Source organism: Conger conger, chromosome 6 (genome assembly GCF_963514075.1).
Source record: "Conger conger chromosome 6, fConCon1.1, whole genome shotgun sequence".
NCBI lineage: Eukaryota > Metazoa > Chordata > Actinopteri > Anguilliformes > Congridae > Conger > Conger conger.
In genome coordinates, this window is record NC_083765.1 from 34939004 (window position 1) to 34952116 (window position 13113).

General features: G+C 47.7%; 1 protein-coding gene across 4 annotated transcripts in view; it reads left to right on the plus strand.

Annotated features, from left to right (window-relative positions):
* The window catches only part of bcar1 (BCAR1 scaffold protein, Cas family member), a 100512-nt gene that overhangs the window by 65969 nt on the left and 21430 nt on the right, over nucleotides 1-13113 (plus strand). For all 4 annotated transcript variants that reach the window (XM_061245820.1, XM_061245817.1, XM_061245818.1 and 1 more), the window contains exon 2: nucleotides 4511-5239. In XM_061245820.1, coding sequence (XP_061101804.1) covers nucleotides 4511-5239 — 729 coding nt within the window. The remainder of the gene's footprint in view (nucleotides 1-4510; nucleotides 5240-13113) is intronic.

Genomic DNA, 13113 nt, shown 5'->3' on the forward strand with positions numbered 1-13113 from the left:
AGGTACAGCACCAAGAATAGAACTCTCTTTTATCAACTCTTTTATCAACATAGCATTATTGCTTAGTAACTCGGGCTTTTGAATCAGCTTTATTGTTCTTGAGTCATGAAACATGGACAGCACATAGAGCTCGGTCAGAGTGAAAAGTAATTTGGTAAATTACTCTGACGATGAGTATCTTTTGTTTCCCCCCTTGTGTGTCCGAGTTTGGACTCAAACGGGCTTCATCAGCGTGAACTTTAATAAAGTGGGAATTCCGCTCTGAGCGATGCAGACGGTAATAGTGACTGGGTCAGCCTTAATCATCCCTCCAGCCCTCCCTGTGTCACGGAGCAGAGAAAGAGAGACTGAGGGACAGGACGAGAGAGAGAGAGAGAGAGAGAGAGAGAGAGAGAGAAGGAAGCAGACAAGCTTCTGTATGAATGAAGGCAAAGTTCAATCTGTGTGAAATCTGTGAATGAGAGAGATGGAGAGAAACAAAGAGTCTCGGAGGAGGAGAGGCTTCCAGTCAGTCCTCCCTGACCGTCGCAGAGAAACCCCGCCCTACAGGAAGTGACCTCGCGGCTGAGAAAAGAGGAGGGCACCTCAGTCAGATAGATCCTATTCTTTTTTTCCTTTCCAAAAAAAGGAGGAAGGAGAGGGGGAAGGGGAGCAGTTGGATTTCATTGTCTCTTTTAAAAGCGCCACAAATCATGTCACCAGCATCCCCCCGGGGCCTTTTGCACACTGACAAAAGCTAGTTTTAAGTACAGCGGAGCAGCACAGTTTCTGTGCTTTTCAAGGTGGAAAAACACTCACGGTGATGTGGGACTTTGTGGTTGTGTGTTTTCATACTGTTGTGAGGAACAGTAGGGAGTTTTGAGCACCTTAGTACTCATCTCTGTGTTTATGAACCCCACATCTGGGAAGCATGGAGTTTACAGTTAGCAGCATGGCAGTGGACTCAATTCACCTTCCCTTTTATTGCCTTTACTACACTGCTCACAGAAACAGGGATATGTCAATACTACACTACCCAGAATTCCTAGAACACCAGCCTTTCAGGACCATGCTACCCAGATATAATTTTACCCACTTGCTGCTATACAGTCCAAAATAAATAAATAAATAAATAATAGATGATGATGTCAGATCCATATTCTTCCCCTTTGTGTTTATCTTTCCATTCAGCTAATGCCAAAACACTTCAATTTGCTTTATGAATGTTAATTAATGGAGTATAGCTTCACTGGGTGTGTTCAGAAAATGTGGAAGGTGCTATTACTAAAAATAACCTCTTGTCATTACAAAAATAAAAGAGCAGAAGGACGTATGTAAAAATGTGAAGATGAATATCCACATACGTGTCATCACATGTCATAAAGTACATTATAAATCAGACGATCTTCACCTGTGAAATGTTAAAAAGGGCATTTTTCCCTAACAACGCTCAGTGAGCACTTTATTAGCTACATATTATATTTATTAAATCTTTTGCTGCTGTAGCCTATTCACTTAGAGGTTTGACACATTGTGTACCACTGTTGTAATGGGGGTTTTTCAGAATGCTTGCCTGCCAGCACTACATTACCCACGATTCATAGAACACTCTCATTGACTCCACATATTTCAGGTTTCCCTCTTACCACCACACTATCCACACTGGGCCATTTGCATATTCCTAAACTGTCCTGCTCATGTTCCTACTTGACCCAACTGCCAGTTGCTGTGTAAAAATGCGGTGTCACAAATCCCAGAGGTAATCGCTAACTGTGTCTGCTGATGAAATAGTGTTTTTGCTTTGAAATGTAGCAAGAATATTATTTTTAAAATATGTATTCAGGCTAGAGGCCATGTTAAACAAAAAAATCAACATTCCTTTTATTTTTCTAACAGAAAACCAATCAAATCAAACCTGGCTGTTGAAGCTTTTGATTTGTTATCGGGTTCCACACTGATTTATTATTACTATCCACACAGACTGTTTATTGCCTGGGACAGTTATATATATTGCTGTAGAGAATCCTTCATTCTACTTCTGGTGTCAGTCTTCTGGTTGTGTTGAAAACCTCAGACTCAATGAGCTCTTTTAGCTTGTGTGGGTGTGTGTGTGTGTGCGTGTGCGTGTCCGTGCGTGTTTGTGTGCGTGTATGTGTGCAGTGTGGCATTTTGAACAGCTGCCCACCTCTCGAGCGATGTTTTGGGAGACTGGCTTAGCGTGGAGACGGCTCCACTCGGACTGTTGGACACTGTGTGATTGTCTGTTTCACAGCTCCAGTGCTGAAATCCATCACGCCATTGTAACCCGCCAGATCTCAGCCCTGGCACACAACTGCTGTGGCTCTGTGGCATCGCTGTGCAAAGCCCCCTCCTGTCATGCTGTGTTATCAGCGCTGGTCATGCACGAGAAGCAAAAATAATAATTTATGGCAGTCCAGCTAACTTTTCAGTAGCTGATCTTTTATTTTACTGTGCCGGGCAGTTGACAGTGAAAGAAGAGTGAGAGTGAGAGACAGAGAGGGGGAAAGAGTGAGGGAGAGAGAGAGAGACTTCAGACTTCTTTTTTAATTTAACCTTTGTGTGAGTGAGAGCAGAGGGCGCTCTGTGATGAGTTAGAAGCAGTGGACTGAGCAGCCATCTTGGACTGTGTTTTTATTGTCATGCTGAGCCGGTATCTCCAGAGCACCCCCACCTCAAAGAAAGCTGGAGTGGTGGAGCGAAAGCAAACAGCAGTGGGGCGATGGAGAGATAGGGATGGGACTGAAAGGCGGGAGAAAGAGGGAGGTTGACAGATGGAGAGAGGGAAAGAAACTGACAGAGACAAGAAGAGAGACGATGAGAAAAGGTAAAAGATTAGGAAAGCGATAGAGGCCACAGCGGAGGGAGGAATAAAGAGGGGGAGAGAGATGGAGGAAGAGAGAGCAGCCGGAGGACAGCGTGCAGGTTTCCCGCTGCATCATGGGTACTGGGGCGTGGCTCTGAGTATACGGGGGACAGGAGTGACACCCACTCTCACTAAACCTACACTGCACTGGCTCATCTGATACAGCATCTGTTAGATACACAGGAAGTGGCAGGGAGGACAACAGGAAGTCGGTGATAAATCAGCATTCGGTTGAACCAATGGGACCACCGGGACCTGGTTCAGTGGGGAAAACACAGGCAGACCGTTCGGCTCTCCAAACCTACCGTCGTCTGGGAAACATTGGGGTGGGGGACGTTCAATAGAGAAAGGAGGGGTTGCTGTCTTTTTTATTTTGATTTGGTCTTGGCAGAGAGCCGGGCAGTGCCACTTTGAAAAGCCGGCCTGTAAAGGGGGTAGGGGGTGGGGGGTGGGGGGGGGGGGGGGGGGGGGGTCGGGTTAAAAGGCAAGGCCTTGTTTGTTTTGGAGGAGAGAGCCAAGATGGCAGGGCTTTCCTGTTTGCTTTGGACAGACGAGTGCTGTGCTTGTTCATTTACTCGACGGCCATGATCTGTGTCATTATCAAGGGTTCAAGGAGGTACACCGTTTTAGCCTGACTGCAAAAACCCAAAAATATGCCAGTATTTTAGTTTCATAATTGCACTTTAAATCTTATTTATATTACTTTTTTTGCTAAATAAGACAAAAATATTGCCAATGAGTTGAGAAGATTTGCCAACGGGGTAAGAAAATATCACCTTGTCAAGCAAACAGTAACTTAAAGCAAGCTAATATTTTATGCTTGAGAGAAAGAAAATGAGACTTTAAGACTCAATACAAGACTAAAACAGGTTTTTTTTGAAGTGCCCGCTGTTCACTAGGGGCAATATACCAGTAATCTAACCCTTTCCTCTGTCCTTTTTCCCAAATTACAATTCAGATAAAGCTTTTTGGCTACGCCATAGCCAAAGAGTTATTTCCCCAATCCTCATGTCTGTATTCTCGGTAGGCTTTGGAGACTATTCCTTTTCAATTGAGTCAGTTCAGAAAATGTATTAAAATTCAATTAAGAAATGTAAAAATTACCCATAATGTTTTATGGACATCAATTATCAAAAGAATGAACTGAATTTCGATTAATTTCTTCAGTTGACTGAATCAAAATGGAACTTCCTCTAGCTCTGATGCTGAAATGTATAATACATCACCGCGTGCTGGTCGTCTTTTTTATTTTTGGTTATTCTTTTTTGCATACTTCTTTGTGTTGTGATATAATTTGGCTTACTCTAATTTCCTGTGGTTTGGTGGAGTTGTCCTGAGGCTGATTTATGCATTAGTGCAGTAGGCCTTTTCTCTATGCTCTTGGCATTTCAGGGCTTTGTAATGGAGTTTGTGTCGCTGTGGTCTAGATGTGGTTTGTGGTTGCAATGGAACATCACTGGATGTTCAACATCAACATCAATGGAACAATCTTGTAACTCATCTCTCTCTCTCTCTCTCTCCCTCTCCTCCCTCTCTCCCTCTCTCTCCCTCTTTCTCCCCTTTCTCCCTCTCTCTCCCCTCTCTCCCCTCTCCCCCTCACGTCTCTGTCTGTCTCTCTCTCTCTCTCTCCCTCTCTCGTCCCTGCAGAACGTCCTGGCCAAGGCTCTCTATGACAACGTGGCAGAGTCCCCGGACGAGCTGTCCTTCCGGAAGGGCGACATCATGACGGTGCTGGAGCGGGACACGCAGGGCCTGGACGGCTGGTGGCTCTGCTCCCTGCACGGGCGGCAGGGCATCGTCCCCGGCAACCGGCTGAAGATCCTGGTGGGCATGTACGACAAGCAGCAGCAGCTCCAACTGCAGGCCCCGCCCCTGGGCCAGATGCCCCTCCCCCCGCACACCGCCTACAGCAAGCCCTCGCCCTCCTCCCAGTACACCGCCATGCACCCCGCCTTCCCCGCCCCCAGCCCCGCCCCGGCCACTCCGGACAGCGTCTACATGCTCCCGCCCAACCACGGCAAGCCCTCGCCCCAGAGCCTGTACCACGTGCCCACGGGCCCCCCGTTCCCGCCCCAGAAGGCCCCCGCCCTGATGCAAAAGCAAGGCAGCCAGGCTCAGTACCACCCCCCGGGCCAGGACATATATCAGGTGCCTCCGTCCATGGGCCCCATCCCTGGACAGGATATCTATCAGGTGCCCCCGGGGTCCAAGAGCTCCCCACAAGACATCTACCAGGTGCCCCCCTCCGCCGTGGGACCAGGACCCACCCAGGACATCTACCAGGTGCCGCCCTCCATGAACCAAACTCAGGACATCTACCAGATCCCCCCCTCTATGGAGAAGAGGAACTGGGAGGCCCCAAAACCGCCTGGAAAGGTAAGGCACCCCCAGTCTACTGCAGGGATCTCAAACTCACATTCTGGGGAAGGGGTGACCGGTGTTTGTTGACACTATTTCAGTGCTCATTTTACACCATAGCTCGGCTAAAGAGCAAGTGTTCGGACGCATTGTGTCCCAGGTGCAATGTTGGCTGCTGACTGAAAAGAAATACAGAAACCAGGAGACACAGTAGTCCTCTGTCGCCTCTGCAAAAAAGTCTGCCTTAACAAGTGCTTTGGTCTTGTATTGAGAGTTCAAATATATTAAGTAGAAAGTGTTAACTTATTTTGAGAGAAATTGTCTTGCTGTATCACGTTACTGCCAATATTTTTGTCTTATTTAGAATATAGTAATAGAAATACGTTTTCCTATTATGCAAGACTAAAATATTTGTTAAGATGGATTTTTTTGTTTTTTGCAGTGTTGACTCTTGAGATCCATACTTTGCTTCCAACACCACAGTTTTGGACAAAGTCAGATGAGTCAGTTTGTCAGGGTGGAATGTGTTGGGAGGGGCTCCGTACAGCCTGTGTGTTCTTGTCGGAGATCTTGAAATAAGTAGCATATGCTGAATAATGGAATAAACAGCCTGTGAATATGGTGTTGTTTTGAATCTGCTTCCCTGTTGACTGAGCATGCTCAGTGCACCTCACTGAGGCGTGTCTGTGAGGGGTGTACTGTCACAGCGCCCCTTCCCCCCACCTATGTTGTCTTTCTTGGTGCAGTTGTTTTTTGTTTACTCGACTTCCTCAAGGCCGAAGGGAGGACGAAACGAGAGGAAAAACAGGAGGAAAGAGAGGAGAGATAGAGGAAAGACAACAGAGAGAGCGAGGCAAGAGTAGGGGAGAGAGGGAGGGCACAAACAGAAAGTAAGCAGAAACATTATGAAGAGCGGAGGAAGGGAGGAGGGGAGGGAGAGAAAGCAGGAGAGACGAAGGGAGAAGGACTTTGACCAGAAACCTGGCGGTGTGCGTTATCAAGGAAACAGTGCCGAAACCTTTTTTTTAATTTCAGTTTCTCTTTGTTCTATCACCATACTACAGGAAACAGAACGTGATTATTTTTAAGCTGAAGTCTATTATTATTTTATGAGTTACACCCTTTATTTATGCTTTAAGATTTTGATTAAATAACATTGATTTAAGAGGGAATTTTATAAAAAAAATCATATTTTAGACTTGTTACATGTTATTTTCTTTTCCAAAAGAAGGAGAGAGAGACAATTCTCAAACGAGAGAGAGAGAGAGAGAGAGAGACAGAGATAGTGTGTGAGTGTGTGTGTGAGAGAGTAGAGGCACTAATATTGTAAATATGTCCAGTGAAGGCTCCGGTTGGGGGGTTGGGGTCTGGTGGTCTTCCCTGCTGTGTGAGGCCCTGGTGTTACATATGGAGGCCGGCTTACAGTCGCTCATGCGCTTGTGGGCAAGCGGCGCTGCTAAACCAAGCGAGATGATGATGATGGTGGGGCTGATCGAAGAGCGATGGGGGGTTGCCTGGGTGTGCAGCTGTGTACCACACACCTCCCCTCAGCACCCCCTTACTCCCTTATGATTATAGTATTATTATTTTATTATTACTCCCATATTAAAAGCGCTGACACTTTCATTTTACTCGTGTTATTATCCCTTCTGTGTTTTAAATAGAGAATAGCGCAAGCATTTACAGTTCATATTCCTTTATTGGCAGGACCAACCTACAGTCACATAGACACAGTGTATACTTCTCAATGACCAGAACTATTATTAATACGCAGTGAAATTAACTCTCACATTTCACTCTGAAGGGGGCTGAACCCTCAGTACTGTCAACCCCGGCTGTGGTGTGTAGTACCAGTTAACACAAGCCTCTGGCGAACGCATTATAACTGAATGGCCTGTGTAAGTGTCCAGCTCTGTGAGATGGATAGAGTGGATAATGCAGTGTGTGTGTATGGGGTTTCACCCTGGAGGGGGGATGGGGGACCAGGCCAATAAATGATGCGCTAATGTAATGAACCGTGAGCTTATTTTAGAAAGGGAGGAAGCCCCGCCTCCCCCTGACCCATCACTCACCACCAGACCCCCCAGAGGTTTGGGGTCCTACCACAGGGTCGGTGCTCCGCTGACCTCTGACCTGAGAATGGAGCTCCCTTCTCCCCACTGTCGGGTACTCAGAGGGCACTAGCGCAGGGGTGAACACGGAGAGACTCTTCTTACTAAAATGTGTAATCGGCCTGTTTTCATTTACTTGTCCTGGCATGATTGATAAGAATTTGTGTCCCGTCAATGTAAGTCTGCGCTTAACATCCTTACTCTGAGTGTTTCTGTTGTAGTCGGGTCTATGAGTGAACTCGTGTCTGTGGGTACAGCAAATTAGCTAACAGTGAGATGGCAATTTGTCACAATGAAAAGTAACATACACCAGGAAAGTGCACCTCCGCACACAGACGCAGAGACCCAGATAGAACAGAGCAGCGTGACATTGTACTCTTTTGGGAAGAATAATAAGCTGGGTGGGTGTCTGCTGTCTGGATGACATTGGAGATGTTCTTTCATAAAGGAAAAACACACGAGGACAGGGATGAGAGCGGCCCGTGTGACAGGAAGACGCATCACGGTCATGTGGTTTGGGAGGACGGGGCCCTGTTGGGACGTCTGTGCTGATGTCAGTGCTCAGCGCTGTGTGATGTTTACACTGATATTCCGGTCAGGGTCTGGTGTTATTACACGCCTTAGCATTTCTCAGTCCTCCAGCATCTGCGTCACTGTGCGGCATGTTGTCTTCTGAAGGTCGGAAATAGCAAATCGAAAGCAAAAAGTTTGGCTGCGATTGTATGTACAACTGATCTTCTGTACCTGTGTGTGAATGAGTGTGTGTGTGTGTGTGTGTGTGTGTGTGTGTGTGTGTGTGAATGAATGCGCATGAATATATCCACTCCAGGCTGGATATTGTGAGGTTTAAGGCCAAGAATGAGAAAGAATACAAAGCTTTCAGCCCTGCCCTATAGAGCAGCTATCAGAACGATTACTCTATTCCGTCTCTCCTCGTTATTGACTCTCTCCTCTTTCCTCATTCTTTAAGTTCTCCTCCTTCTCTCCATTCTCTTGTTTCTCAATCCCTTTCTCATCTCCTCCGCGTCCTCCCTCCATCCTCCCCACCCTGTAGTTCAGGGGAGCTCTCTCCGTAGTGATGGAAACAGGGAACATGGGGCTAGAGACCAGTCCCTTTCACATCCATCAGTGTCCGACAAGCCGGCCGTTTGTTTGCGTGGAGAGTCCGGCTGTAGCCTGGGGTCTCCGCTCACGCCGGCTGACAGAGCACCAGTGATCCTCGGCCTGATCCCGGCCACACCGCTCTGGGCCGGGACCGCTTTAGCGGAGCTCCATACTTTCCACTCGGCTTACCGTCCAATATCAAGATGAAGGGCGATAGGGATGACGAACACTGTGAGATAAGGCCACCATTTGGCCATGATTTCAGGCTTTCTTGTCGCAATGTCAGAATGTTGTTTAATCAAACAAACAGGAAGCCTCCAGAAAGTTGCCCTGATCTAGCCACCTGTCGGGCCCTTGTGCAAGGCCCTTAACCCCACATTGCTCCCTATGCACCACACGGTGGCTGCCCACTGCTCCTAAGTAAGAAGGATGGGTCAAATGCAGAACCCACGGGGTTCAACAAAAGAAAAGGGTGGTCAATATTTTTGAAGCTCTGTGATTGGCCATGCGATATAGTACAACACACACACATTTGTGGGTGTAGCGACCATCTCCATCTGTGCAGCAGAATGCTGGCTGGAAGCTGGTGGCAAAAGCATATGTGTGACAGAATGGACCCTGTTGCCAGCCTGTCTGTGGTTGGCCAGATTTGCATGGACACCATTGTGGCTACAGTAGTAGGTCAGAGCAGGCCATAAGATCTCTTGTGGAAGGGCTTTGAATGGAAAAATATTTCCACCTTTCATATGGAAATGGTAAAGGCAGGATTTCCGAAAGGAACGCAGGCTATGGAAATTGTGGGTGTTGTGGCCCCCCTCCAGGTTGGAGGCCGGGGGTGTGGGGGTGGCGTCGAGGAGGGACGTCTTTCGGCCGTGGATGGGCATCGTGGTTATGCCTTTGAAGTGGAACGGAGCGCAGTGCCGGACTTCCTCAGCTGTGCCCCGGCACTTGGGCCTGGGGCTTTAAGAAAGGGCAGCTGGGACAACTGCAGTCGACTGGCGGCACCGAACACCAAAGGGGAATTTGACATGTTGGCGGAGGGCGGCGTGGTGACACGTGTCCCACAAAGCCTCAGCACGCTTCACGGACCCTGGAATGAGCCCAGGAGCCCCCAGGGTGACAGATTCGGCTCCCGTTTGGGGGCTCTGCTTTTTGGGCTTTCTTTCTAGTCTATTTGCTCTGCCCTAGAATGACACCCCCTCCTCCCCTGCCTCGCCCGCTAACTGCCAGCAACTGCCGTCAAGCCCCCTCCATGGCAACAGTTTCCGTGTCAGATAACCTGGGACACAAACAAACAACTTAAATGAGCCAATAAAGAAGCCTGGCACTCAGAATGAGCCAAACAGGGGCTCTAATTAGCGGTGTGAGCTCATTTTAGCCTTTCAGCTAACTGCAACCGAGCGTTACGGGCGGCAGGGGGTTGACCACGGCCCGCGGGGCCGGAAAAGAAAAAACGATTGATTTTTACTCATTTTTTAAAGTGGATTTTGCTAGTTTGTGACAGTTAGCTATCTCGCACATGCACAACTGAAAATCGATGACAAATCAGTTGCTTTAATGTAGCTGTAATGTGAAGATTACGCTTATTTGACTACATTTCAGGCAAAATCTTATCATATCTTGTTGTATCAAGTGGCATTATTAGTAACAGCTAAACAGCTAAAGTTAGCTAGTTTCTGCAACTTTCTGAAATTATACACTGCAAAAACTGACTTAACAAGCATTTTAATCTTGTAATAAGATTTAAGATCTTAAGAAGAACATAGAACAGATCTTAAATACGAACATAGCTTGTTTTAATGAATGTTTTCTTGACAAGTGAAATTTTTTTTAGTCCATTGTCAAATCATGGGAGTCAAGCTGTCTTACCTCATTAACAATATTCTCATATAAGAGTGAAATACTTTAGTTATTTTTAGTTTTTCGCAGTGTAGTGCTTTGTGAAACTGACTATCATTCACAGTCTCCTTTGAACTCCTGATGGTGACGATGCAGAGGAACCTGTCCTACGGCAGAGACTTTCTGTGTACGGGCTGCTTCCCCCTCAGACTGCGGTATAAATGTGTGCAGATCAGAATATGTTCCAAACCGGTCTTCACCAGTTCTGGTCCTAAGTGTGAAAGCCCTGGGTGACTGTGTACGTATGAGGCACCAGCTGTGAAGAGACAAGAAAGGAAATCAATTAAAAAAGTAGGGCAACACAATGCGGGGCACACTTAACAGGGTTTTTGTTCTGTGGGGAGAGGGTCTCTGTGGGGTATGGGGCTAAAGAACCCCCCCACCCCATGCAGCTTGTAAGAGAGTGCTCATTTCTCAGTGGGACGTCCCATGCACGTGGTTTTTTCGCCAGTGTTCCCACAATGCACTGCACGAGCACAAACCCTAATCGTCAGTGACTGCTCGCAACAGTCTCACAGCATGCGATGACTGGGATGTGACATTTCTTCAACATTCACACGACGTTGAAACAACATCACAGCAGTTTGGTGAGGGTTGGCTGGGATCTTACTGTGACCTGGCGATCCTGTGTGGATTTCCTGTTATTGTAAGTGTCCCTGCGCAGTTAGTCATTAACCAAAAGCCCGCTTTTGGGACTTATGGGAAACACCGACCGGTCTGATGAAATGCTAGTGTGCGTGTGTGTGTGTGTGTGTGTGTGTGTGTGTGTGTGTGTTGGCTGCCACACCCTGACATTCCCTGAGTTCATAAATGCTGATGCACGCATAGAGTCTATTGACCCAAGCCCAGTGTATGTTGTCACCACAGTTTTTACACTGGCACACTGTGTTTATTGTCACGACTTCCTTGGCGCTGGTGCAGTGTGTGATCTGAGAGAGGACTGCAAGAGGACTCAGAAATATGATTGGAGCGTAGCCTTGTGGCCTGAAGCCCTGCCTCGTTTTATGAGTGACAGACAGTTGAGGACGGAGCAGAGTTTGTTACCTTCACATGATTTAAGAAACGGCTGATAAAACACAAAAGGCCTATAACCACAAGGCATTCTTGGAAAAAAGCAAAGCTTTCCATCTCTCCTTCTCTGTCTCTCACTATCAGATGAGGTGGGGGAATGATTAAGATTCTGCACATATTTTTCAGCTTGCTGCTCAGAAAGTTAATGTTTAATCTGGCGATTCTTTGAAGAGGCAGGGCACACACCTTGGAATGGGCTGGGAGGGGGGGCAGTGGAGGGTTCTTATCTGCAGGAGCAGGCAGTGTGTGTGTGTATGTGTGTGTATATGTGTGTGTGTGTATATGGGGGTATAGTAGATGAGAGAGAGATGCAGTATGTGTGTGTGTCTGTGTGTGTGTGTGTGTGTGTGTGTATGGGGGGGTATAGTAGATGAGGGAGAGATGCAGTGTGTGTGTGTGTGTATGGGGGGGTATAGTAGATGAGGGAGAGATGCAGTGTGTGTGTGTGTGTGGGGGGGGGGGGGTATAGTAGATGAGGGAGAGATGCAGTGTGTCTGTGTGTGTGTATGGGGGGGTATAGTAGATGAGAGAGAGATGCAGTGTGTGTGTGTGCCTGTGTATGTGTGTATGGGGGGTATAGTAGATGAGGGAGAGATGCAGTGTGTGTGTGGGAATATTAGATGCAGTGCACGTCTTCATTTGACCTCCAGCTGAAGAAATGGCTGCCATCTCAGCAGGTGTGTCTCCTCCTCTCATTTTAACACAGTGGCACATCCGACACACTAACATGCCCACACTAACTTCACTTTCCATCCTGTCAAATTGGGTGATGGAGTGTGTGTGTTTGTCTGTCTGTCTGTGTATGTATGTCTGTGTGTGTCTGTGTGTGTGTGGATGTGTGAAAGAGGAAATAAGAGTGAGATGGCAAGAGTGCGAGAGGGATTATAGGGCAGTTTGATATCGGCTTTCATTTTCCCGACAGGTGGGATATCGGTCGTGAAGCAGCCAATAGGTGACACCAGCCAGTGTCTTAAGATTTTCCTTTAAAGCTGGAGCAAAGCTAGGCTCTCTCTCGCTGAAGCCATTTCAGCTCCGCGGATGAGACTGGTGGTGTGCGGAACGTTTCGGGCTTTTCCCCACAGTCCTTGGCAGGCCTGTAATTTTGCGGTCATTCTCGGGCTTCGACCAGAACATTCCGCACCGAGTTCTTCAGCTGTTGGCAGCGCGTACCGCAATCCCGAAGATTCCAGTTCGGAATACTGGAACGCGTTCCCTGGAATTTTGCGTCATGTTCAGAACTCCTCCGTTTTCTCAACCCCTCCGCACTCCTGTCTCAGTGTAGATGCAGGCATCTTCGGTGGGCGCGGGGGGGTGCGCGGTCACCTCCCAATGGGAAGATTTAAGGAATGTAACACAGAAGTTGCAGTGCAGGCACATCCAAAAACTCAGGTGCCAGACTGAAAATAGACTGAGCAAAGTAAGGTTTCGAGCCTAACGGCTCTTCGGCACCACTTGTCTGGTGACGCAGGCTAATGAAGACTCATTAGGCTGGAAACGTTACTTTCTGGTGTTGTTAAATTCACTCTTCCTCTGCACTGAGATGCATTTCGATGGCAATAAGTCCTGCACTTTGTCTGCCTTTTCTAAAAATGGGGGGAGTGGGGCTCTGATTCGCCTCGCATTCTCTGCGCGTGCCGAAACAGGCGGGCGCCCTGGCAAGCCCCTCCGCAAACAGCTCTCTCTGGCTACGGTCCAGAAACACGCCGT